Source organism: Ostrea edulis, chromosome 7, assembly GCF_947568905.1.
Source record: "Ostrea edulis chromosome 7, xbOstEdul1.1, whole genome shotgun sequence".
Classification (NCBI taxonomy): domain Eukaryota; kingdom Metazoa; phylum Mollusca; class Bivalvia; order Ostreida; family Ostreidae; genus Ostrea; species Ostrea edulis.
The window spans coordinates 37,527,699-37,554,934 of NC_079170.1; the positions used below are offsets into that span (position 1 = coordinate 37,527,699).

At 35.6% G+C, this 27,236-nt stretch overlaps 1 protein-coding gene across 2 annotated transcripts; it reads left to right on the forward strand.

Annotated features, from left to right (window-relative positions):
* Positions 1-41: 41 nt before the first annotated feature.
* LOC130048087 (multiple epidermal growth factor-like domains protein 11) lies at positions 42-11,914 on the forward strand. Of its 2 annotated transcripts, XM_056144245.1 has the most exons (7): positions 42-268; positions 2,209-2,409; positions 2,765-3,094; positions 6,098-6,307; positions 7,154-7,219; positions 9,587-9,694; positions 10,724-11,914. In XM_056144245.1, exons 1-5 carry the CDS (start codon positions 109-111, stop codon positions 7,168-7,170), a joined length of 918 nt encoding a protein of 305 aa, XP_056000220.1. In that variant the 5' UTR covers positions 42-108; the 3' UTR covers positions 7,171-7,219; positions 9,587-9,694; positions 10,724-11,914. The 2 variants fall into 2 exon arrangements, with proteins under 2 accessions (XP_056000220.1, XP_056000219.1); XM_056144244.1 differs by having other exon boundaries at positions 6,098-7,219.
* The last annotated feature ends 15,322 nt before the right edge of the window (positions 11,915-27,236 follow it).

Sequence of the window (27,236 nt, forward strand, 5' to 3'; positions counted from 1 at the left end):
CGAATGCTTCATAAATTCAATGACAGAAAGCGTAAATTTTATTCGTCTATTTCTTTATCTTCATTATCTCCCCATCTTCATTTAGGATTTTCTCGTTTGAGTAAAACAATGATACTAAATCATACGGATTTTTTGGAACCAATTTCCAAAGCCTTAGATGGCGACATAGTCACATATTACAATTCAAACGAAGATGACCAGGCATCTTGGTTCCTGAAACTGGATAAAAACTATCTGATGAAATGGATACTCGTATCAGTCAGAGGAGGTATATTTTTGATAAGTCATTATAATTTAACAAGATCAATACCGATAATATTCACGGCGCATGTGACCGGTCAACACCTAGGCACCTGATCACACATCTGGTGTTTACGGGATCGATGTTTACCATAATATCCTTTTCCGATCATACTTGAGATTGATCACCACTCGCTATATCTAGGGATAATATTATCAGTGTAACTATCAATGACCTATCATTCATTATCATCGTTAAATAACTTTCCATATCAGGATACTGACAAACAAGTTCATGACACAGGGGTGTCAACAGTCTTGTTTAAAGTCAGCATTTTGAAACTTCTATGGTCATTATAACGATATAGTTTGCCAATCAAACCTGTCATTGAGTCAAATGCTTTCTGACGTGGTTCATACCAAATGTAAGGCCGTTTCGTACACACTATTTTTTTTGTTTACTACGGATTACTTAGTTTACCTCAACAAGAGGGCTCAAGGCAGGTGTTATCGGTCTACAGGGGATGTTTACTTCTAGGAGCCTGATCCCACCTTTTGTAATGTACAGGGGTTTGTGTATGCCCAACTCTTGATTTTGTATTCTTTGTTGGATTTATGAAAATGACCACTGTTCGTTATATTCACCTTTCCATCAATTGAATGTGAAATATATCAATTCGATTAAATATCAACTTCTTGATTTCACAAGGTGTGTTTGTTTAATTAAAAGGATCAACATTTCCAGAATATAATATAGTCCGGTCAACAAGGGATGCTTACTCCTCCTAGGCACCTGATCCCACCTCTGGTGTGTCAAGGGGTCTGTGTTTGCACAACTATCTATTTTGTATTGCTTGTAGGAGTTATGAGATTGATCACTGTTCGTTATCTTCACCTTGCATAGTGCAAAATGTGAAAATAGGTAAGCTCACTGTAGAGTGAAGATAAAGAACTCTGATCAACCTCATAAATACCAGAAATAAATCAAAATTAACGTAGGGCAAACATGAACCTCTGGATATATCAGAGGTGGGATCAGGTACATAGGAAGAGTGAGCACTTTTGATAGATCCGCAGTAAAGCCAATAGCTTGATAATGTGTATGATGAAAGGTGAAAATAACGAACAGTGATCAATTTCATAACTCCTATTAACAATATAAAAAAGATGGTTGGGCAAACACGGACACCTGTACACACCAAATGTGGGATCAGGTGCCTAGGAGGAGTAAACATCCCCTGTCGACCGGTCACATCCGCCGTGAGCCCTATATCTTGATAGGATGAATGGAGTTATCCGTAGTCGAAATCAGTGTTCCAAGAACGGCCTAACAATCGGCATGAAACACGTCAGACAGCATTTCAGTCAATGATAGGTTGTAATGGCAAAGTAGATCGCTATAACGACCATATAATTTGCGAAATGCTGATTTTAAGCGAGACTGTTGGAAATCCTAAATATCATGAAAATATCCAAGCATGAAGAAAAAAGTGCGGAAAACCGAATATGTGCGTTATTTTTTTAAGTTTGAGAGCCATAACTCAGCAAAAAGACTCGATCTGTAATTATAAATTTGTCATGGTAAAGCAATGTACCAAATGAAGGGCGAAGATAACGAACAGTGATCAATTTCATAACTTATAAAAGCAATACAAAACAGAGAGTTGGGCAAAAACCCACCCCTGGATATACTAGAGGTGGGATCCGGTGCCTAGGAGGGGTAAGCATCCCCTGTAATCTAAAGATGTGTATATAGCCTGATCATTTTTATGTCAGGAACTATTTCCACTATGCCTATTAAAGGAATAATTTCGTCATTGTGGTCATAAAGTTCCGAGCTATAGTTTGTAAAAATTTATTATTTTTTATTAGCCTAACGTTGTTGATTATAATGTCATCAGTAATACCTGAACTACACTCTTCAATGTATGATATCGTATTGATTTGAAGAGTGATCTCTTATATCAGGGAATTATGAAGTATACGTCAAAGATGGTGGCCAAACAACCAATCCATCCACATTATGTCGGAATTTCAGTTTTACCGGACCAAATTACTTAAAGAGAAACAACAAAGCTTTGGAATGCTACAGAGAAATGACAGGGGATACAATTGTAATAAAAAGAAGAGATGGTACATCAATGAGGATTTTTGAGGTGTACCCCATAAGTAAATATAATTGGATAATTACATCCGTCAAAACTTCTTTAGCGATATATCTTTGATGTTCTCCTCTATCATATTCATCGATCTAAATAATTGATGGGAAATTCAAGAGACCTTTCAATTTGACATCAATTGAAATTATACAAAACATATCTTGGCACAACAATAAAATATATTTCGCTAGTTTATAGCAAATAATGGTAGCAAAATGATCTCTGAAAAACCGTGTTGATTATTAGAGATAAAATTCTATTATTCTATTTACAACTATTTTACGAAAATGTATGAAGAAGAAGATCTAAAACATAAAGCTTGTCAAATTATTGTTTGTCTTACTGTGATGAAAATATCCTTTTAGTTTGTCCTGAAAACCACTACGGACCAGACTGCGCTAAATGCAAAGTGGGGTGTATATCCTGTAGTCCTATAACTGCTGTATGTTACCAATGCCATGGGCCGTTCTACGGGGATTTCTGTCAGCACACATGTCCGGCAAACTGTTTGAACTCGATGTGTGACCAGAGGACAGGTGTATGTGAAGGATGTCATGGCGCGTTCTATGGTGACCTTTGCCAGTACAGCTGCCCATCAAACTGTTTGAACTCTAAATGTGACCAGGCAAACGGGACGTGTGATACCTGTAATGAAGGTTACCATGGAATGAATTGTGAATTGCTGATAACGACGAGTACGTATGATATTCAGTCTTTATCTGGGGGAGTTACACATAACTTTGTCAATGGTTAGATATGCATTTCTTCTACATATACAATGTGAGGAATATGTTTGCATTAACTCTATCAAGAGGTAGGGTAGAATTCCAGTGTTGATAAAGGTTGGATTAGGTCCTCACTATCCCTTGTTTTTCGTAAAATGCGACTAAATGCGGAGGTCCCTCTGATGAGACACAGTAGATATGGCACGATGAAGATCCCTCCCTACTCAAAAGCCGTAATCACCGAACATAGACCTAAATTTTGCAGTCCTTCACCGACAATGGTGACGTATCCATATGAGTGAAATATTAACAAAAGGGACGTTAAAGAACGCTCGCTTTTGTGATGAGAAGTTTGTGGTGTTGAACCATGGTCACGTCATTCCAGGGGTATTATCAAATTATCACAGCACAAGTGAAAACGATATAACTATTAGATGAAAGCGTAAATAGTTTAGGGTTCTGTTTCGTGTTAGTGATCAAACTGTTTTAAATGCGAAATGGAAGGGACGTCATTTAACCATGTACATGATCTATATAAACAATGCATTCACCTTAAAAGACCGTTTCATGGTTGCATTTGTCAGTTTTGTCCAAAAACTGTCTCTTCTCGACGTCTGAAAAGATGATAGGGATCGTGCTCGTAATATATAAATTCTTATGTTATCAGTTTACCTTCGACTTCGAATGGTGTCTCTTTTCAAACCGCATATCACGTTCATTTTCAGAAACAGGTATCCACGAGTAGGTTTGGGTAAAATAGCGATTTGGTCTTCATGATCCGTCGTCAACTTCCCATATTTATGCAGCAATATTCCATTATATCCTGCAGTTGGTGTTTAAGTCTCAACTGATTAGATACATCCGAACATGTTCTGCGTGTGACCAATTTTTAACTCGAGACAGGCTACTGATATACTACGGATTACTCCGTTTACCTGACCACGATATAGGGCTCACAGCGGGTATGGTCGATCGACAGGAGATGGCTTTTCCTTCTTGGGTCATCCTCTTAACGTTATATTCTTTATAGAATTATTGAAGCTAATAATTGTTCGTATTCATCAATTGCTGATATGCTTAGTTAAATACATGGCATTCTTGTTTTGGAAGGTAGATACGATTGGTGTTAATAAATAATGAAAGTTTCCATGCTTAAAGTTACACTTTTAGCTTACTTGAACATGCATTTTATCAATGATTTTGAAATTGAAGATTGTAAACCTCCATGACGTATAAGATTTTTTACTCCAGGCTTTCAAAGAATCCATACCTCTGTAGTATAGACCATATAATAGATATAATAATATAGAATGCATACACCAATCAAATGACTAAGTTTAAAACAATTGATAAGCAACATTAAATCTTTCGATTGGAAAACCGAGATCGTTACAGACAACACCTTCACTAACGGGGACACACCTATCACAAAGGAAATAGACGTCATGCATGTAAGAGGTAATCTCTAATACCTTATAATCAACCTGCCATTACACTGTTTAGAGTACAGCGAGGTTTTGGCTGAGCCATGGTAAGATTCTTTTTTGTACGTAATACAATCGAACATGCAGTATTGTAGGTATACGGCATTTAGGGAAATTGATATGTTGTATGAGTAATATGAACATCCGTGAAAGTAACAATTATCTTCCGACGTCGTGTTCAACAGAGAGAACCAGAGTCAGTCAATCATAGTACTGTCTGTTCTCGTGGTGTTTTCACCTGTCACGGTAGTCACCAACGTAACCAAAGCCACTTACTAATGAATGATTCAGACCTCAGTGGTAAAACCTAAGTGAAATATTCTACAGGAAACAGAAAATCACCCCATTCTCTCATGATGTGAAAAAAGAGGTATACCACTGAATTTAACAAAACAACCAAACGTTTGTCATGAGAAAATACACGGTAAAACTCGATGAATTTCTTTATCTGGTTGTGACGATGCGTCTTTGTAAGACTGATGACCTTTTCTCCAACAGTTTGAATATTTTATGCGGTATTACAATTCTCCGACCTCTGAGAACTCTCTTAGGCACCTAATCCCACCTAATGTGTGTTCAGGGGTCCGTCTCTGTCCAACTCTCTAATCATACCTCCGAGGGAAGTTCAGGGGATATATAGGAATCACTCTGTCTGTCTATCCGTCCGTCTGGCCGTCTGTCTGTGCAGATTTGTATCCGGGCCATAACTTCTTTGTTCTTTGACATAAGCATACCATACTTGGCACACAAGTAGATCACCATGAGACGAAGTGTCAAGTACCTTCATGACCTCTATATGGCTTTGATCCTTGACCTCAAGGTCCAAATTAAAGTGGTTTTTTTTTACAATGGATTCGTGTCTGGGCCATAACTTCTTTGTTCTTTGACATAGGCATACCATATTTGACACATGAGTGTATCACCATGAGACGATGTGTCGGGTACCTTCATGGCCTCTATTTTGACCTTGAACTTTGACCTCAAGGTCAAAATTGATTATTGGGTTTTGACATAGTCATACCATAAGACATGGGTGTATCACCATGAGACTATGTGTCATGTACATTCATGACCTCTTTATGACTTTGACCTTTGATTTCAAGGTAAAAATTACAGGTTTATACCATGCATGTGTGTTCGGACTGAATCTTCCATTTTCTTCTAAAAAGGCATAACATATTTTTACACTCAGGATAGAGGTAATTTATACCTATTAACAACACCCCTTGGGAGATTGGGGTAAGCGGGGGTATTTTTAGTGAGCATTTCTCACAGTACCTCTTGTTTGTATTGATTATAGGAGCTATGAGATGTTCGTTATCTTCATTTTTCATAAGGAAGGAAGCTAAAAAATTCGTTTCCATACTATAACACTGCAAACACAAAATGTTGCATTTTCGAAAACTACTCCATGATTAAGAAATTTTAGGTAGTTATCACTTGAATGTATGGTGAAACATTGTAATTTAAACACGTAAATTCTTTTCAGAAATATTCTCGGAAAGAACACCCACAAGTTGTAATCGTTCTTGCATCACATGTAATCCTGAGGTTCAAGTTTGTCTGTTCTGTACCATGCATCAGCTGTTTGACACATGTCGGTATAAATGTAACGAGATCTGCTCCGGAGACACTTGTCATGACTTGGAGGAAAACTGCACAAGGAACATTATGGAGAAGAAAGACTGCCTTGATTGTAGTAAGATTTGTATTCTACAAGAATCCCAATCAAATCATTTCTCAAACTGTAGCTGGAACTGCTGTAACGATACTTATGTCTGAGTATATATTCATTTAATTGATTCTTAGGTGATTAATTTGTTGTTTTTTTTCCTTCTAATTTTAGGCTTATCGATGAATTACTATATCTTTAGTCCATTGAATATAATCTCGTTTTACATATTTGAACACCTTCTCAAAACGCATCATGCTTTTGGAAGTTGCAATAATGGAAAAGTTTTGTGACACGTCTTAAATTCGAATGCTTTCGGTAGTTTTATTGTACTTTATGTCCTTATAAAACATTATTTACTTACGCTTGGAAATTGAGTATACTCCTTTTATGCGTAATGTTTTGAATACGTTAGGGATCGCGTTACTTTTCGTATATTGTTCCTGGCATTAAACAACGCCTGGTGGTCCGTAGAAACAAACAACAACAGGTATTTAACCATTTCTCACAAGAAAGATGTACTTTGCCATAAAAAGAGTGCATATTTGTTTGATGAACTACTATTAGATCTTACAATAAGGAATCCTTAAACTAATGAGTTCATGCTTTTCTATGCTCTAATGTATATAATTGCTTTTATCCAATATAGATGGAAAGAGTGACAACAATATATTTACTTTACTTTGCTATACTTTCCAATCTTTTTTTTTAATTTTTATTTGATGTAGAAACTTGATGTAGTTAGAAATTGTGCACTGCTCTCTGCAAATAATATATTAGGAATGTTTTGGGGATCATTACCATACTTTAGACTTGCAATTCGACGGAATGTAAAAACTGAAAAGTAATCAACTATTTTATACATTGCTATAGGATCTCAGCCTGCCTGAATACGTCAATTGGACTACAAAACTGGCAAGCAAATCTCCTGTGAATGAGGTAGGTAATATCTAAACTCTAATGAAAAAATGATAACGAAGAGTGATCGATCTCATGAAAAGGTGAAGATTACAAAAAGTGATCAGTCTCGTTACTCCAATAAAGAATCAATCCTTTAAACAATATAAGATTTAAAGTAGGGTAGACACGGACCTATGAAATAACCAGAGGTGGGTTCTAGTACCTAAAAGGAGTGACTGGTTACTCCTGTCATGTACCCTATAATCATTATGGTCGAATAAACAAACTAGTCTGTCTTCAAACTGAAGATACAAAGAACGAATGTATTTACCACGTCACAAAACATTCAACAGAGTCGTCCACTTCTGCTTCATACTTAGATATTTTATTGAAAGTAGACATTAACGGCAAACTGACAAATCAACTGTATGACAAACGGAATGATTTCAGCTTCTCCATCGTCAACTTGCCATATTTGTGTAGCAATATTCCATTGCATATGGTGTTTATATATCTCAACTGATTCGATAAGCAAGAGCTTGTTCTGGGTATAGTCAGTTTTTAAATCGAGGTAAGCTACTGACAAACAAGTTGATGATACAGGGATTTCAACAGTCTCGATTAAAGTCAGCATTTCGCAAATTCTATGGTCGTTATAACGATCTAGTTCGTCAATACAACCTCGCATTGGGTCAAACGCTGTCTGACGTGTTTCATATCGATTGTTAAGCCGTTCTTGGCACACTGATTTTGACTGCAGATAACTGCGTTTACCTTATCAGGATATGGGGCTCACGGCGGGTGTGACCGGTCAACAGGGAATGTTTACTCCTGCTAGGCACCTGATCCCACCTCTGGTGTGTCCAGGGGCCGTGTTTGCCCAACTATCTATTTTGTATTACTTGTAGGAGTTATGAGATTGATCACTGTTCGTTATCTTCACCTTGCATATTAACAGGTTATGCTTGCAATAAAATATTCCAAATAAGTTTTAGTAAATTTATGATTTCGAGACTTTTTCCAAATCAACGACATCAAACCGTACAACTTTTCAATCTTTCACCCGACCATTTCTCACGATGAATTAAAGACCAGCGTTTGTGACATCAAAGACAGCGAATGAAAAATAAACATTCAATTTGATATTAAACATTATTTTTGTAAAAACTATGATTCTCAGCACAAACACTCTGAAGTTGATATAATTTCTTTATTTGTCAATGGCGTTCATTGTTTTAAAATTTGATTATACATAAAACATGCTTTCGTTTATCAAATCAGATAAGACACACACACAACGTATGAAGAGATGAAAATAACAAACAACGACCCCTACAAGGAATACAAAATGAAGTGTTAGGCTCGAACGGGCCCTTGAACATACCATATGTAAAATCAGATGCCTAGGAGGAGTAAACATCTCCTTTCGACCGGTCACACCCGCTGTGGGCTTTATACTTTGAGCAAGTAATCGGAGTAATACGCAGTCAAAATTAGTTTATAAAGAACAGCCTAAGAATTGGTATGAAACACGCCAGACAGCATTAGCAAAGTAGATCGTTAGAATGACCATAGAATTTGGAAAATACTGACTTTAAAGGAGACAGTTGAAATCCTTGTAACATCAAGTTGTTTTGCGGTAGTCTGCCTGTAAATGCTGGTCATACGCAGAACAAGCTCTTGCGTATCGAATCAGTTGAGAGACGTAAACACCATATGCAGGTGGTAATGAAACATTGCTACATAAACATGGGCGGTTGACGATGGAGAAGCTGAAGTCATCCCGTTTGTCATAAAGTTGAATTGAGAGTTTTCCGTTAACATCTATGTACAATAAAATACCTAAGTACAGTGTATAAAACAGATGTTTGAGACGTTGTAGTGACTTTTATTTCGAGTTAACTGGAATATATTGAATCGGCATATGGATGAAAATAATAGCTGTCTTAAAATAGATAAACTTCCTCAATATATCTGAATATCGAGTTGAAGCCTGTAGCAAGATATTTTTCTTCTCATGGAGACTAGGTATGTTTATGATGAAAATATCAAGTGCGGTAATTTAACTTCACAAAGTATAAGTTGCTAAATTATTCCTAGAACTACCAGCAGTAATGAAGAACTGAATATTGAAGAAAACATTCAATATTAGTGTTGATTTTTGTCATGAAACATGTACTCCTTTAGCAGTAATCACTATGGTAGCTTTATAAAAGTGAGGCCATGCAAACCAATATTTAACTAACAAGAAAACATGTAAAACAGCTAACATTAGAATATCACCTGTTTATAATACTAAATCCATTAACCAAATATTTGGAATCAAATTCAGTACGACAAAGAGGGAGATATATGTCAATGAGAAATAATTGTGGCTCGTATTTCGATTGTTTGTTTCACTTATAGCATCTGTTTGGTGGACTACTGTAATTCTTCTATATTGCACTGAGGGCGTTCAGCAGAAGAAGGAACCAATGCAAAGGAATTTATTCATGTGAACACAATTTTACACTGGTAGTTAAAATAAATTACATACTTTCGTATTTGTCTATTCAGTTTTATTTTGGAATATGACTAAAATCATTTGAAATCAATGACAGCTGAGGTCAATAAGAACGATGGCTTTGTCGATAATTATTAGTTTGTGCTTATGTTGTTCGCAAGTATTATGAATCATTTCCAATACTTCCCTAAATGCATTTTCCCACGCTTTGAATATTGTTGCTCCTAGACAAAGAGGAAGTTATTATAACAATGAAGTGAGTTTAAAATTCTAATAAATCGATTTTCAGAGTTTTAACAGTACTAGAGTATATAGCCGCACAAGGAAGATTGTTTATTTTAAACAAATCGCATATTCCAAAGTCAAACTCTAATCGTAGAAGCACACGATTTGAAAATGTTCTCCTCTGGAGGAGGGCTTTGACTGGACACAATTTTAATTCTCTCTAAACATCACAAATTCATAATAATTTCCTTAAAATTAATCAAAAGGTTCTTAATAAAACTATGAATACAAAATGACCCTTTTTACCCCAAGAGGTTCGTGTGGTCCGTGCGGTCGTCTGGTAGTGTGGCTTCACATGGTTCGCCATGTTGACCAATCTGTACAAAGGAGACAGGGTAACTGAGCCATACACGTATATCTTGATGTGGGATAACGTATGCTTTGGTATATAAGTATCTGTCTGGAAGACATGACTTGAATACCCAGAAAGAAAATTAGCTGAGAGATACACATTGATTTAATTGATTTGAATATATTTTATTTCATATAATATATGAAAAAGGATCAGAAGCAAGTTCTTACAACCTACAAGTTCTTCTCCTTACACATAAGTTAGAGATTGTGAAGCAAAATCATTTTACCAGCGTGTAACTGGCTAAATCTAAATCATTTTACGACGGGGTAAAATTCAGGTTACTAGTATGCTGCATAAAATGCGTAGCAAGACCCCCCCCCCCTTTGTTTTACCAAACTCAACACATCAACAAATATGTAGTATTTTCCTTTCGTAAACAATCGAGGTATATGTGTTTCAGATAAAATGTCTCCAGTACTCGCCGGACAAGGAAGTGGACATCGGTCCTTAGACTGCCAGACTGGATGTGTTTGACTACTACGTGCTGATATATGGTTGCCAAATGGTTGGCAAATGGCATGTGCTTCTATTCTATCTCAACACTGAATTTGTAACACACGTCATATTGTGTTGTCATTTATAACACTCTAAAAAAATATCATTTGTCAATATTGCAACAGATTAGGGAATCAGCATGGAAAATTTCATAATGGAAAGAAACAAAGTGTGCGAATTCCATCTATCTATTTCTGTTGCATTGATTGGGTCAATCAATTGTATGTGAACATGATTGTAACGTGCAAGCAAGACTGAACCGGGGATTCCTAGAGCTAAGAAAAGTGGAAAGAAGTTCATCAACTAGAAACGACGCTAAAAGATATTTAGAATTCAGAAAGTTGGAATTCAAACACAAAAGTGTTTTATTGATGAGGCTGCTCTGAATCATGGCATTAACTTTGTGTGCCGTACACGTTTGAATATATTTGATACACTACTCCAAACCTAGTGCACCGATGTTTACCAAAATTTCGAATAAGGATCTGCAGGTTTTCGGATCTATGATTTAGCTGATTCAATGCGATTAGTTCCTTCATTGACATCTGTCATGTTATCCAAGTCGATATAATGTAATAAAGCGGTCTCTCTTTAAATATGTAAATATTGGAAATACAAAATACTATCTAAAGAAATGTTATCCTAAACTGGAAACATAAAAACAATGTCATATTTGCAAGTAATATCCTAGATATGATATTTACGATCAACGAAATAACGTTATATAATAAGAATCCCATGTATTCAATTACTTCCTGAATACTTATCACATACATGTACTTACTTTGTGTATCAATCGAATTCGGGTGAAAAAACTGCGTATGTAATGCAGTGATGGATATTTGTCCCACTTCCGTACCGTTTGTATGTAAACAAGTTGTTTCGCTCCTTACCATGTACGGGAGTTATCCAAAGGGAAATATATCGGACATATCTCGAAACTGACGTATTGCGAGCAGTCATCACAAAGACCGAGGTACCATTAATCTTTATAAACTAAAATTTTACGGTGCTAATTTACATAATCCTGGGTAAATACATCCCATGTTAGCTGCATCATACTTCTTATCATCAAAATAAAATTCAATTCTTAAAAATAAATATCTAGTGACTTCGTCATCATTTGTGTATAAACAAGTTCAGTAGTCATCAACCTACTGTTCTGTCGACGCCAGGCTTGGTTGCGATGCCGACATGGATACCTTATCTTTGGCCAATGATGGACTTAACCAGTTGTGGTCTATTGAGCTGGACAATACTTACATAATTTATTGGATCTTTTTCAGCGTTGGTACTGGTAATTACACTTTTATACATTTACAGTGTATTTACTTCGGGATTTTGCCAGTATTAATTCTATTAGGTTTCCTTAGGAGAAGTATCATGAATAGAATACTAATTGAATTATACAAAAATATCAATGAAGTAAGTATTCATGAAAGGTGAAGATAACGAAAGTGATCAATCTCATAGCACATATAAGCAACACAAAAAGATAGTTGGGCAAACACGGATCCCTGGAAACACCAGAGGAAGGATCAGGTGCCTAGGAGGAGTAAGCATCCCCTACCGACCCGTCACACCCGCCGTAAGTCCGACATCTTAAAGGTTGCTTCCTGAATTTCAACATATTCGGGTTTGACTTTATTGACTTATTCTCACCGTTTTCAATGTAGACTTTAATTTTGGCTGATTTAAAGCCTGACATTGTCGGCTTAACCCTTTAACGCCCAGTGACGCCTTTTGACGCCTTTTATGTGACGACGGGATTAAATTGGGGGCATTTTGTTATTAATTGGAATATAATGAAACAAATCATATTTTCTAAAAGTAGAGTAAAAACTAAACAATTTTTCTACTCAAAGTTTTTCTGTGAGATGTTGGGAACTAGTTGAAAACACGCATTTAAAATCGCACATCGTTACCGGAAAGTAGGAAAATTAAGCCGAAATGACAAAAATTGTGTTATATCTTTTCTGAAAAACACAAGATTTAAAAACGTATATCATATTCAGAAAGGTTGAAATATTTGCTTCTTTTTTTTTTTCTTATGATCATATTTAGGTACGGGCAAGTGTCATAGACCTATTTCTTCATGAAAGTAATGCATTTTACAAGTTAAACGCGATACAAATGCACTTTGACGTCGTTTGACATTAGCGTGCGTGTGTATTGCGCAAATAAATTATATAACGATACATAACTATATTTACGTGGAAAAAGTAAATAAATTTGTGATTGGGTTTTTGTTTTTGTTTTATGAATTAGAACTACTGTTTTACAACCTAAATACAATGTACATTTATTTTCCCTATGTAAGCGTGTCCGCCTTCAGTCTAGGTATACGTACGCGTGTGTGAACAATGGCTTCACCTTCACCGATTTTCTTACGGACCCTTACGTATTCCACAAATCCATAAAAGTACACGGATTGTTACGATTTAGACATGGATACCGACGAGTGATTTACGAATGCTTGTGATTGACTACGAGTCGGAGATCCGTAAGGACTCGTAAGAAAAATCCGTGATTGTGAAGGTGGTACAATGCGCACTGGATTTGTGGGTTTTTTTCTCTCTATCCTTTTCACGTACATGTCCGCATTCAGCCTAAGTATATATGTGTGAAAAAATGGCTAAAGCGCACGGGATTTGTGTGTTATTTCTCTCTCTATCTTTTTCACGTACATGTATTATATAATCTAAAAGAATAAAGGTTTGTTCACATTTGAGTGTCTCACATGCCAGGGCCGTAAATTAACCTTCAATTTGGAGGAGGCAGGAAATTAGGAGGGGGTCTGAGGGCCGCCCAGGCCCCCAGACGCTGAGCACATTTTGTGCACACTGAACACGTTTCGTGCAAAATCCTTGATTCTAGGGCCTTCTAAGATGTTACTTGACTAACTCATTCTAAAAGAAAGATTTGGAATGTTTTTTAAGGGAGGTATCATGTTCTTAGTTATTGGAAACAACATAAATTCTAATGAACTTTAAATTTTAATTTTTTTTGGCTCAAAAGTTGGAGGAGGCAGCTGCCTCCTGCGCCTCCATGTAATTTACGGCCCTGCATGCATGAATTGAAAAAAAGGTATAGATGTATATTTTCATTAGATGAATAGGCAATTAATATGATGTAGGCTATGGAAAGGACTAAAATATACATTTTTTATAAATTAATCATTACGAGCAAGTTGTCAGTGTGTTGGATGTAAGTATGTATACTCATTTAAACGTGTTAGCGTTTAGATTAGGATTTTCCCCTTTATTTGCAATAATAATCTGTTAGAATTTAAAAAAAAAAAATAACTTCAGTACAAGTATGTCAAATGCGTTGTTTTGACTAAATATTTCCATTTCTTGTTACGTTGTCATGACTGTAATATAAACAGCGCATAATTTAATCATGGAGTATAGTGCTGAAAGCGATACAAGGCTCAGTTTTGTTGTCCGTTGGGTCACCGGCAGACACTGGTGCAGATGACTACAGTTACGAAGAAGTTTCTATAATAAGGACAATGAATCAGAATATATAGAAACACAGTCACCAGTGTACACTGGACAGTCATTTGAGTGACATACCGGCGAGGATTTCTACTTCTAGTCGCATCAACTCCATAGCGTAAATATAAAGTTCCATGAAGATGTTGGTCCTTCTCATGAACTTGACTCCTTATATAAGGGGACGGACAGGGGGTAGCCCTCTTCCCATCTCTTCCCCCGAATAGTGATAAATTGCATATTTCATTTGGGAACTAAAGCGTATTACATGCCAGTTTACTACCCATATGCACTGCAACGGTTATAATATTTATATATAAATATAACAGGCTAACGCGATATTGCAAATGTATTTATATTCTGTATTTGTAAATTGTTTCTTTTATCTGTCAAAACACAATGGGTACGGCATTGAATACGTATATGATCCATTGATGCAGTGGTGAAAAAGGAAAAACGAAGGAGTTTTAAGAAAAGAAGTATAAGAACCTCCCCACTAAACCTCTTTTCTCCCCCTCCCAGCTCCTTCCTTTCACCCCCCCCCCTCTTATATAATGTATACTGTTACTTTCTGCTGATATTACCTCTTATCAGTTTTGGGGAAACAGCAAAGGACACAGATATGTACAGAACAGAAAGCAGATCGAGTACAGGACGGCGTGACCTCAACAAACCACATGCGTATCTTTGATGGGAATTAAACAATTACCCAATACCCAAATGTACAGAGACATATATACAAATACATATAGTTATTTCTCTGATATGTACTGGTCAGATGACAATACATCGGTAAATTTCTTTAAATATTTGATGACAATGACAACAATTTTGATCAAATTTCCGTTATTAAAAAAAAACCACCACAAAACACACACACACACATACAGCATAAAGTATACAGATATGTAAATACAAAATATTGCGAACTTTTTGAATTATGTCAGAGAAAAAATACGATTGCGTACAGTGCCGACGAAGACTCTCTGATCTACATATAATACTAAATAGTGATGCTTTTAAAAGTACGCTTAAAATATTAGTAATCAATTATCACTACATGTAAAATCATGCAAGAAACTGTACTCTATTGATTGAATATTGTTTAATGTCCCTCTTGAGAATTGTTCACTCATATGGAAACTACTTTGTAAAAAGGGGTTCTATTATGTACGGTACACACTCAGTACACAGGGACCTGCAGGATAACCGCATTACGACATGCAGGTATTTTATACAGTACAGGCAAGTACATGTATGTAGCATAATTTTTCAACAGGGGGAGGAGAAGCCGGAAAAAATCCCTACACCATTGTCTAAATTTCTTGACGAGCAAATAAAAATAAATAAATGGATAAATGAATAGATAAATAAAAAAAAAAACATTTTTAAAAAGTTCTTCTTTAGGACAACCAGCACTTAAATTCTCCAAACTCGAGGTGGGGATGCGGGAGTAACGTGCAACCTTTAAAAAATTCCGAAAATTTAAAATTTAGGGATGTTACATGTATTAGCGGCGACTCATAAAAAATCCCAAACTTCGACTTCTTAAATAGGGGGAGGGGGTTTCGCACCTTTCAATATATATACACAAGTTCAATTCATAACTTCGACTTTACATTTTTATATTTCAATACTATTATAAAATATGGGAGGGGGTCACCAAATATATCTTTTAACATTAAAAGGTATTGAGAAAAGTTGGTGGATGGCAACACCGACTCCCCTATTATACGTGCCTGCAGGAAACACGTTTTATATTCTATGGTTGAACAACCCAGGTACCGTGAAACCTTACAGGCATTACTCTCTAATTGATTTCTCACTAGACGTTGCACAGTGTCTGATCGGAAACTTCTTCAGTCCGATGAGAAAACGGCTTGCATGTGAGACACATCAGCGAAAAAAGCGTCGGTGCCGATGGTGTAGTTCTCCATGCGTGATCGAGGCGAGACAGTGTATGCATTATTTTTATCATATAAATAGAAAAAAATCAGTAACAATTTAGATCATATAACGCTCTAAATATATGGTACACTGTTTTATCAGTATACAGGGCCGTAAATTAACCTTCAATTTGGAGGAGGCAGGAAATTAGGAGGGGGTCTGGGGGCCGCCCAGGCCCCCAGACGCTGAGCACATTTTGTGCACACTGAACACGTTTCGTGCAAAATCCTTGATTCTAGGGCCTTCTAAGATGTTACTTGACTAACTCATTCTAAAAGAAAGATTTGGAATGCTTTTTAAGGGAGGTATCATGTTCTTAGTTATTGGAAACAACATAAATTCTAATGAACTTTAAATTTTAATTTTTTTGGTTCAAAAGTTGGAGGAGGCAGCTGCCTCCTCCGCCTCCATGTAATTTACGGCCCTGGTATATTCACCGTCACAAACCACGCCTAATGTTCATACGTTCGGTACTCCCGGACTTAGTAAGCGTGACTAGCGCGGATGCAATATACTTGTAGTTGGCTTATTGTATTATAAACGAACCAAGTTATTGACGCATTTATGATCTACTGAACAATATTATATTAGAATTTGGAGAGTAAAGGTATTTAATTTCTATAGGCATATGGTTTGTATGTATTGTAGGTTTATAAACCTTACATGTATATTTGAACTTGTACTGCTAGTTTTCATGATATCATTACGTACATGACGTAAATATTGTGATAGTTTATTGAACAATTTTTCTATTTCAAGGGAAGAAAAGGATGAAAAACTCATTTTAGCGATTTATGGATTATTGTGTTGCCATGGCAACCATAATATCAGGTCATACTACATAATTCAAAACTTAGTGTAGCAGTTTACTGGCCAATTTGTATTTTCATGTGAAGGAAGGGATGAAAATGAACAATGAAAATGTACCGGAAAAAAACCCAACAACATACAATGAAAATGTACCGAAAAAAAACCAACAACATATTTTTGTGATTCATGGACTCATTTAGTTGCCATGGTAACTGTAAAAATTCGTTACACTGCATAATTGGAAACTTATTTTTTTCATTTTGAAATTTTTATGGGTTATATTCTAAAAATATACGTAGAGAGAGAGTTTTAATTTTCATTAAATTTTTTCTTTATCAAGCTTTAAGGAACATTTTACAATAATTACAGGTACTATAAGTCTACTGTAACCTATGCGCATATTGTACTTTAATGTTAATGTACATCTACAATAAATGACACTAAACTTTATGAATGCATGTTATACATGCATATGCATACAACTATTCCTTAAATTTATTTAAATGAAGGCTGATAAACATTCAATTTGTGTGTTTTAAGTGACGAAAATGGTGAAAATACACATCTTTGGGATTTGTGGAGTATTTTTGTTGTCATGGCAACCGTTACACTATATTTTAGTGCATAATTAAAATCTTCAGGATTTTTCCTTTCAGAATATGCATAGGTTATATTACGAAAATAAGACTAGAAAATGCTTTAATTTCAATTTGAAATATTTGCATCAGCTTTGAAGGAAAACTCGAAAATTTCTGGTAGTTAAAGGGTTAAAGTGTGACAGTGTCCACTTTAATACTGACATTGAAAGAAAAGATACCACAGTCTTCCATATCTGCTTCACATTTTGATGTTTTGTTGAACATATATTGACATTTACGGCATAGTAACAGGTTAACGTTTTGAAAAACGGGAGGATTGTAAATTCTATATCGTTAATTTCCCAGACTTGTGTAGTAATATTTTATCATCACTTGAATAATTGGAAAATCGGAAAGCAGAACGTTTCAGGTCCTGTAAATAAACAACATACATTATGGCCTTGGCATACCGATGCTTTCATTGACAAGGTGGGTGATTCACGCCGTGGCATAGTATAGTTTCCATCTGTTAATTTCATTATGCTATGCCATGTATGTGTCATCTTTGTGTATGGAAAAGGTGAAGATAACGACCTGTGATCAAACTCATATGATATGGACAAGTATTTAAGTTTCACTTCAAAAATTCACAAGTGTGTTAAATCCCCTACAGAAATAAACAATTGTTGTGATAGAGGTACATGTAGTTAGTCAAGTCTTCCTTTCCTTACAATTATTGCAAGAATGTCTGAGTAGAGAGCCTGCATTGAGTGACCACAAAATATCAATCGTATTGAGTTTGAAATTCCCTATTTATGTTTTGTCCGATATTAGAGATATCAAATTCACCTAGAAGGCATGTGCAGGTGAATATAACGTTTTCATTTGCAATTCTTTGATTTCGGCCAGTATGAAAGCACATAATTTTATTGATTTCTTTCAAAATACTCACATAAACATACCACCGTTGTAGGGATGGAAAGAATTCCAAATACGACACAAGATTTTGACAAGAAAAGTCGAAGCTGAATTATTAGCAATACCGTGTGCTATATCCCCACCAACTATGGGTTGGTTGATTGTTTTATACCTCGACAAGAATTTTTGACAAACCTATTGAGACGTCACACAGCTATAGATGAAGTACCACATATTTAGACACGACACATGCTTAACGTTCACAACCGTATTAATGAGGGTTTGTTAACGTACCAATGTCTTCCACGACATAAAATCTCAGTTTTTAAAGTCATATCCGAAAGACTTGTGATTCTCACATTTTACTGCCGAACTTTTGACAAAGGGGGAATCACTACATATGTTTATGTCTTGAGTTTGGCGTGGCCATGGCAAAAGTGGGGATCAAACTCACAAACTCCCAGTTATAAAGCAGATGCCCAACAACTGAGCTACCGCGAATGGTCAAAATATTTAATTCGATGCAAATTTAACTACTTTTTAGAGTTTTAAACACCATGAAAGGTCAAGATAACGAACATTGATCAATCTCATCAATCCCATAAATAATCCAAACTAGTTAGTTGGGGAAACACGGTCCCTTGGACACACCAGAGGTGGGATCAGGTGCCTAGGAGGAGTAATCATCCCGCCGTGAGCCCTATATCTTGATCAGGTAAAAGGAGTTATCTGCAGTCAAAATCAGTGTGCCATGAACGGTCTAACAATCGGTATGAAACACGCAAGACAGTATTTGACCCAATGATAGGTTGTACTGGCAAACTAGATCGTTATAACGACCATAGAATTTGCGAAATACTTACTTAAAACGAGATTGTTAAAACCCCTGTACCATCAACTTGTTAGTCAGTAGCTTGACTCGATTTAAAAACTGACCATACGCAGAACAAGCTCTTGAATATCGAATCAGTTGAGATATATAAACACCATGTGCAGATGATAAGGGAATATTGGTACATAAATATAGGAAGTTGACGATGGAGAAACTGAAATCCTCCCGTTTATCATAAAGCTGATTCTTTAGTTTGCCATTAATATTCACTTTCAATAAAATATCTAAGAATGAATCACAAGTGGATGACTCTATGATGTCTTTCATTTCAGTTGAAAGATAATTCATGATATTTCCCGAAGTCCGAAATTATGAGATTTATTATATATGTTTCTTCGATATATGTATATTTGACATGTAATGCTTACTTTATTTTTTCCTTCCGTTTGTACCTGTGTGCGTCGTGGGGTGATATATTTGGCTGTCAGCGGAAAGGCCAGTGGCCTGGAGGAGGGCATCTCATGAGCTCAGGGGGTGTCAGTCAGAGTATATGGTGTTATATGCCCGAAAAGCTGGATGGTTTGGAGTCATTCATGTGAGGTGTCCGAGTCACTTGATCCTCTGGTGCTCGATATGTTGTAGGATTGCTGTTGCTCCTACCATGTCTCCTATCACTTCATTTCTGGTCTTGTCTCGTCTTGTCTTCTTCACCACTCTTCTTTGACATTTCATTACGCACGTGACTAGCTGAAATCATCCCGTTTATCATAAAGTTGAGTTGTTGGTTTGCCGTTATTATCCACTTTCAATAAAATATCTAAATATGAAAAAGAAGTGGACGATTCTGTGTTGTCATTTATTTTGAACTCACAAGGATATATCGAATCCACATATGAATGAAAGGTGTTATTGTGAATAGATAAGACAACGTCGATGTATCTAAATTTCGAATTGAAGGCCACAACAAGAGAATTTTTCTTCTCAGGTAAACGTTCTTGAATAACTTCAGTTTTATATGAATATAAAACAGGTCAGGAAGAAAAGGAGCACAATTCGTGCCCATTAGAATTCCAAAAGACTGTTGGAAGATATCACCAAAGATCACAAAGATATTGTTAGTGAGGAACTTTAGCATGTTTTTGATTTCAACTTCAGAATACTTGTGCTTGGAATCAGAGTGGTGTTTAACAAAGTAATTTTTAGGATGACTGATCACTAGATATGAATATTTCCGTTTTCCATTTTTGTTGAAGAAGTAACTGTCTATTATTTCAAAAAGTCCCGTCTTTAATTTATAGTGAGGAATGGTCGTGTAAAGTGTTGAAATGTCATAGATATTGATGTTGTTGATCTGAGAAACGTTTTGCGATTTCAAGTTAACTAAAAATTCTTTAGAATTGTTTAGAATCCACATTTGATTTACACCACTTCTGGCATATGTAGTCGCATAGTAAGTTTGAAGTTTCTCCATTACAGCTGTTATATATGTTAGTGAGCAGCAAAGATAGGGGTTTGGTAAAGCACTTTCTGGATCCAGCGATGTATCTTTGTTTGTAAGGGTTTTGTGTAGTTTAAGAATCCAGTATAGGTACAGTAACCTCTATCCATTCGACAAACCGACTGTGATACCTAAATCTGAAGCATGGTTTTGAAGAATTTCATCTTTTGAAAGGGTAGTTGGTGTATAAGTACGATTAAATGTCATACATCTATGGCATTGCTATCGTCCTTCTTGCAATAATCTTAATTTTGTTTTCGTTTTAGGAATGATAACTACTCCTATATCTTCACCTCTTCATAGTGAATTAGAAGAGCAAACTGAAAGTACCGTGGATTTATATCAGTAATGGAATTTTGGGGCGTGCGGAAGTTTTATTAGCACTTTCCAAAGAATCATTATAAACCAAGGGAAAAATCGTCCCTTATAATTTGGCGTGCCAAAGGTCTTCTTCCATGAGGAAATGGTGATGCCGTTCAATGATGTTTTATTTTATCATTGTGTGTGACTATCATGCCGACTGTTAAGCTCTATCATTTACGGATGATATATTTCTATGTAGCATTGTTCATTGGATTAGTAGGTAAGTAATAGTCTTTAGAAGAATTGAGTCAACTTTCCAAATCAAAGGCATGTATGAATACTGTAAATTTGGCGCAAGAGATCAAATGTAATGAGAGAAGGTTTGAAAACTGATTTTATTGAAGAAAACAAATTGCATTATAATCGGATCATTTTCTTTAAAAGCAAGCAAATTCATTTATCTTTTGAATATGATATAACATATTCATGTAATGTATGTTTCAATTGGATAGAATAAAAGAGCTTCGCGCTAGGTTTTCCATAAAAAATATTTCTATATACTTTTTCACATATTAAGATAATAGATAGTATATCTAATAATGGTATTGCTCTTCGTATGTTTTATCTTTTTCTTTCGATAACTCTAAAATTACTACATTGCTTGGTATTTGTTTTGCTAAAAATGTAAGAAAACGAATAAAAACGACGAAAACAGATTGAAATGCTTGCATCTTAGCAGGACATTAATTCATGATGCACTTGCCAGACTTTGTACATTTAGCTGTAATGGATATTAACACTTAATACGTTAATATGCCATGAATATTTTGTTTTTCTTCTTGTTGCCTTCAACTCGAAATTTAGATATAAACAACGTTTTATCTATCAACAATAATCATTTTCATTCATCAATTATATATTATTTAACGTCTCTCTAGAGAATCTTTCACGCATATAGAGATGTCATCTTTGCCAGTGAAGGGATGCAAAATGTACGCCTATGCTAGGCGCTTATGGCCTTTGAGCAGGAAGGGATCTTTATCGTGCCACACCTGCTGTGACACGGTACCTTAGCTTTTGCGGTCTCATCCAAAGGACCACCCCAGTTCGTCATTTAATCGCCCCTTAAGACAAGCAACGAACTATCGTAACCCGGATCACCACCGCACAGATATATTTTATTGAAAATAAATATTAATGGCAAACTAGCATCTCAACTTTATGACAAAGGGAATGATATCAGATTCCCCATCATCAATTCCCATATTTCTGTACCAATATTCCATCATCACCTGCATATGGTGTTTATATTTCTTAACTGGTTCGATACATAAGAACTTGTGATGCGTAATATCAGTTTTCAAATCGAGGCCGACTTCAGACCAAGAAGTTGATGTTACAGTTTCAACAGCTCGTTTAAAGTAAGCATTTTGCAAATTCTGTGGTCGTTATGATGATCTAGTTAACCAATACTACTACTCCTAGGCACATGGCCCGACTTCTGATATACACGTATCCAAGTGTTCGTGTTTGCCGAACTCTCTATTTTGTATTCATTATAGCAATTATGAGATTGATCGTTGTTTGTTATCTGTGTCTTTATATTTCAAGGATTTCCTAAAAACTGGAATGGAAACACTTGTTTCTCCTTTGTTTGGCTATATTTCTCGACACATTGTTTTAATGGACAATTGCGATAATTCGTCGTAAAGACTGTATTATTTGTGGCGACTGTTTCACTAGGCAATCGTAGATCGTAAACTTGAACATAGCACATTAAACAAGCGTTTCACTATAAAAGTTACGACTTGTGTTCGACGAAGATATCGATCGTAGTAAGGGGTCCTACATGTACGTAAATCAGCAATATGGCCGCCATGCTAACCCTGTCTGATATCATTTTAAAGTTGTGGTTACCTGACTGAGTTGGTTGACACTGTGGTGGAAGAAAACAATTACAATAACTTGCTTTAGCACAGGAATATTGTGCAGTCCCAGCCGCAATTCGAAATTGATTAGACTCATCCTTCTTCGCTACGCACAGCTAGACCTACATAAATGCTAGTCAACAAAAATAAGATTAATGTAAAACATTAAATCCATCGTTTCATTTTCATATTTCATTCCTACATACTAATTAGGAAGGAGAGTCAATACATTGACTATTGTATGTAATAAAAACAAAAACAGTTGTCAAAAGGGGAGGGGGTTGTTCTGTACTTGCATCACCATTTATGTGCATGTATAATTATGAAGACATTGATTCTGATACATGTGTTCAGAAATTAAAACTTGTCTTCGATATGTTGCTCAGTTAAGGCTATTCGAGAAATATCCCATCGATGTTATAAATGTACCTATGTGCACTTCGCACCATATGACGTCAAATTAAAAAAAACATTACTGCTTAACGTACATTCGGGGAAAGTGTCATATTATTTTGTCGTTATTTACCACCGTTATCAAGTGATAAGCTGTTTATGTGGAAACTTTTCTTGTCAAGTGATTGTATTTCATTCTTTTATGATATTAGATCACATTCCATTTTCAATATATAGTACTCACGAAGGTGAAATTCATATTAGATTGTGATCTTGCGCCCCTAATCTTAATGACTGATGCGTTTAAAAATTCAGTTTTTACATGCATAATCTCATTCTACAGAAACAGTGGCAAAATTCAGGTATATCTGCTATAGAAAGCAATATGATTTTTTTTCTGCAATACATTCTAGATATATTTCTGTCTTGCATATTAGATATATGATATATATAGGAATATGGACAACCCCGGTAATTCGCCGAGGACTGTTGGTATGCTGTTAAATTTTAGTATGTTTAGTTTGAGTATGCATTTGTTCCTACCACTTTTCATGTAAAGGATTTCTATATATTTCTGAGGATATCAATGAAAATTCAGCTGGTTACCCGCATGCCCTGAACTTTTGTTCTGCATTAGAGTCTCTTGTTGTTTTCCAAAAAAAAAAGTGTTACGCGATATTCAACTGACGTCATGAGAAATTACCATGAGGGGACTTTGCGGTAGCGCAATCACAGTCAACATATCGATAGTATCGTTGTGATGTTTAACCGTAACAAGTGTGATGATACCTGTGAATTCGAGGTGTAATTTCACCCCATAATCATAGTGCATTATGCTATGGAAACACTTAACCTAGTCCGTAACAGTCAATCTATATCCGAGATAGATCACGCGATCACTATGCCTTTTATCACTACCTAAATGCCACTAACTAACATCATAATACATGTACATTCAAATGATTAAATAATACATTTATCATATATATATATATATATATATATATATATATATATATATATATATATATATATGATAAATGATCATAATTAGGTAATAAGGGTAAAATCCCCAGGTTGCAAGTAGAACGTTTCTGCAGATTTTTATGAAGGTCGATAGTAATTGTTTATAATACAAACTATATGCATTACAAAGAGAGGAGTCACCATCGGGCTCTATCCTTATTAATTTTAAATAAATGATCTGCATTATATATAATCACGTTTAGCTGAAAGTATATATGTATACATGCCTAAACGGGAAAAAAAGATTAAAACGCACGTGAATTGTTTGAGATTGATACAGATATATGAATAGTGTTATAGTGTATTTACAACAACAATAATTAACGAATGCATGATAGGCGAATATAACCAACTGTGACCAATCTCATGAATCCCACAAGGAATACAACATAAAGAGCAAACACGGACCCCTGGACACACCAGAGGTGTGTTCAGGTGCTTTGGAGGTTTAAACATCCCCTGTCGACCGGTCATATACGATGTGAGCCTCATGTACCGACCAGGTAAACGCAGCAATCCACAATCTAAATCAGTGTGTCAATAACGGCTTTACAATGGGTATGAAACACGTCAAACAGAATTTGACCCAATGATACGTTAGATGGGCAAGATAGATCATTATAACGACAATATAATTTGTGAAGTGCTGACTTTAAACGAGACTGTTGAAACCCCTGTAACATCAACTTGTTTGTCGGTAGCCTGCTTCGGTTTAACAAAATGATCCTACGCAGAAAAACGTCTTGAGTATCGAATCACTTGAGAAATATAAACACAATATGCAGGTAATGATGGAATTTTGCTGCAAAGATATGGGAAGTTGATGATGGAGAAACTGACATCATCCCGTTTGTCATAAAGATGAGTTGTTAGTTTACAGTCAATATTCATTTCCATATGATATATCCATTGTTTAAAGAGCATTCGATGGAGGATAACATTTTTAATACATGTGTGCTCTTTCTTGAAAAAAATAAATAAAAAAATAACCCCCCCAAAAAAACAACACAAAAACCCACTACCAATCTCTGTAATATTCTACGAATTTTCTGAACATTACAAAAGAGATTGGCTTCACAATTTCCCTAATTTTCATTGACAACATGGACATGTATTCATAGATTACTGCAGACAATAAGGATAGATTCGAAATCATGAGGAAATGATGACTGAATATTTCTTTCCACAATACAATTAAATAGATCTACCTCTACATAGAAAGGAGTTCTAAAATCAGACGTAAATCGCAATCGTAAGTGCTATGACTACGGCATGCTTCGTGAAACGCTCGTAGGAGTGGAAGTGATCGTAAACGTAATCGTACATTCACGATCTACGATTGGTTCGTGAAACGACCGTCAGATCTCTAAACTAAAATTTTGTGGACTTGCTTTTTGCCGTCTTGCTTAGATACCCCATATTATTTACATCATATATTCTTATCGTCAAATCATATTTCCATTCGTTGATAATTATCTAGGCACATCCTCATTTGTGTGGAAACACATTCGGCAGTCATCAACCAACGGTTCGTTTGTCTCCAGTTTCGGTTGTGATGGCGACACGGAGACCTTTTCTCTGACCAATGATGGAGTTAATCAGTTTTGGACTGTTGAGATGAACAATACTTACACTATTGGTTGGATCTGTGTCAGCATTGGTACTGGTAATAACAATTCATATTTTTTCTCTCGATTTCACTAATATTGCTTAATCATTGACTGAAAGACTGTAGTTTTCTTTTCTATTTCTAAAAGCGGATTATGAAATGTATGTTGAAAATACTGAAGATCAAAGACCCTTGAAAAAACTTCTGTCTACCTGAAGGAAGCAAACTAAGTTCACTTCAACGATTGATGACATGTGAATATCCTAATTCTGTCATCGTGAAAGCGAATAAAATAAATATTCATGAAATAGGAATTGAATCAATGAAAATTTTTGAAGTTAAACCAATAGGTAAATGATGAGGGATGGAATCCTAATTTCCATCAAATGTATTCTCTGTATACATCATTCATTTTTATTTGATTTACTTCCCTTTCCTACAAATTTGATTGTTTTTTCCCCCAAATTATAATGCATGAGGTTTTTAATTCATGTCTGCATTTATCCAAATAATTAAGAATATTGCATAAATTCAATAATAGAAAAAGAACGATTTTTATTCGTCTAGTTATGCTTCACTATCCCCCCGTCTTTGTTTAGGACTATCTCGTTTGAATCAAACGATCATACTGAATTATACGGATTCCAAACCCTTAGACGGCGACATGGAGACATATTACCATTCAAACGAAAATGACCAGGCCTCCTGGTTCCTGAAACTGGATAAAAACTATGCGATGAAATGGATACTTTTATCAGTCAAGGGAGGTAATCTTTTGATAAGTCATTATCAGAGTACTTGATCAAAAGAGATAATTCACAATTCTTCGTAAGTAATCAAGTGTTAAAGATATAATTTTCATATCAAATTCAAAATTTCACAAGTTGCGTTTGATTCAAATATATAGGGCTCACGGCGGGTGTGCCCGGTCGATAAGGGATGCTTGCTCCTCTTAGGTACCTGATCCCCATCTAATATATCGAGGGGACCATGTTTGGTCAACTATCTATTTTGTATTGCTTATATGAGCTATGCGATTGATCACTGTTCGTTATCCTCACTTTTTATTCATTGAATGG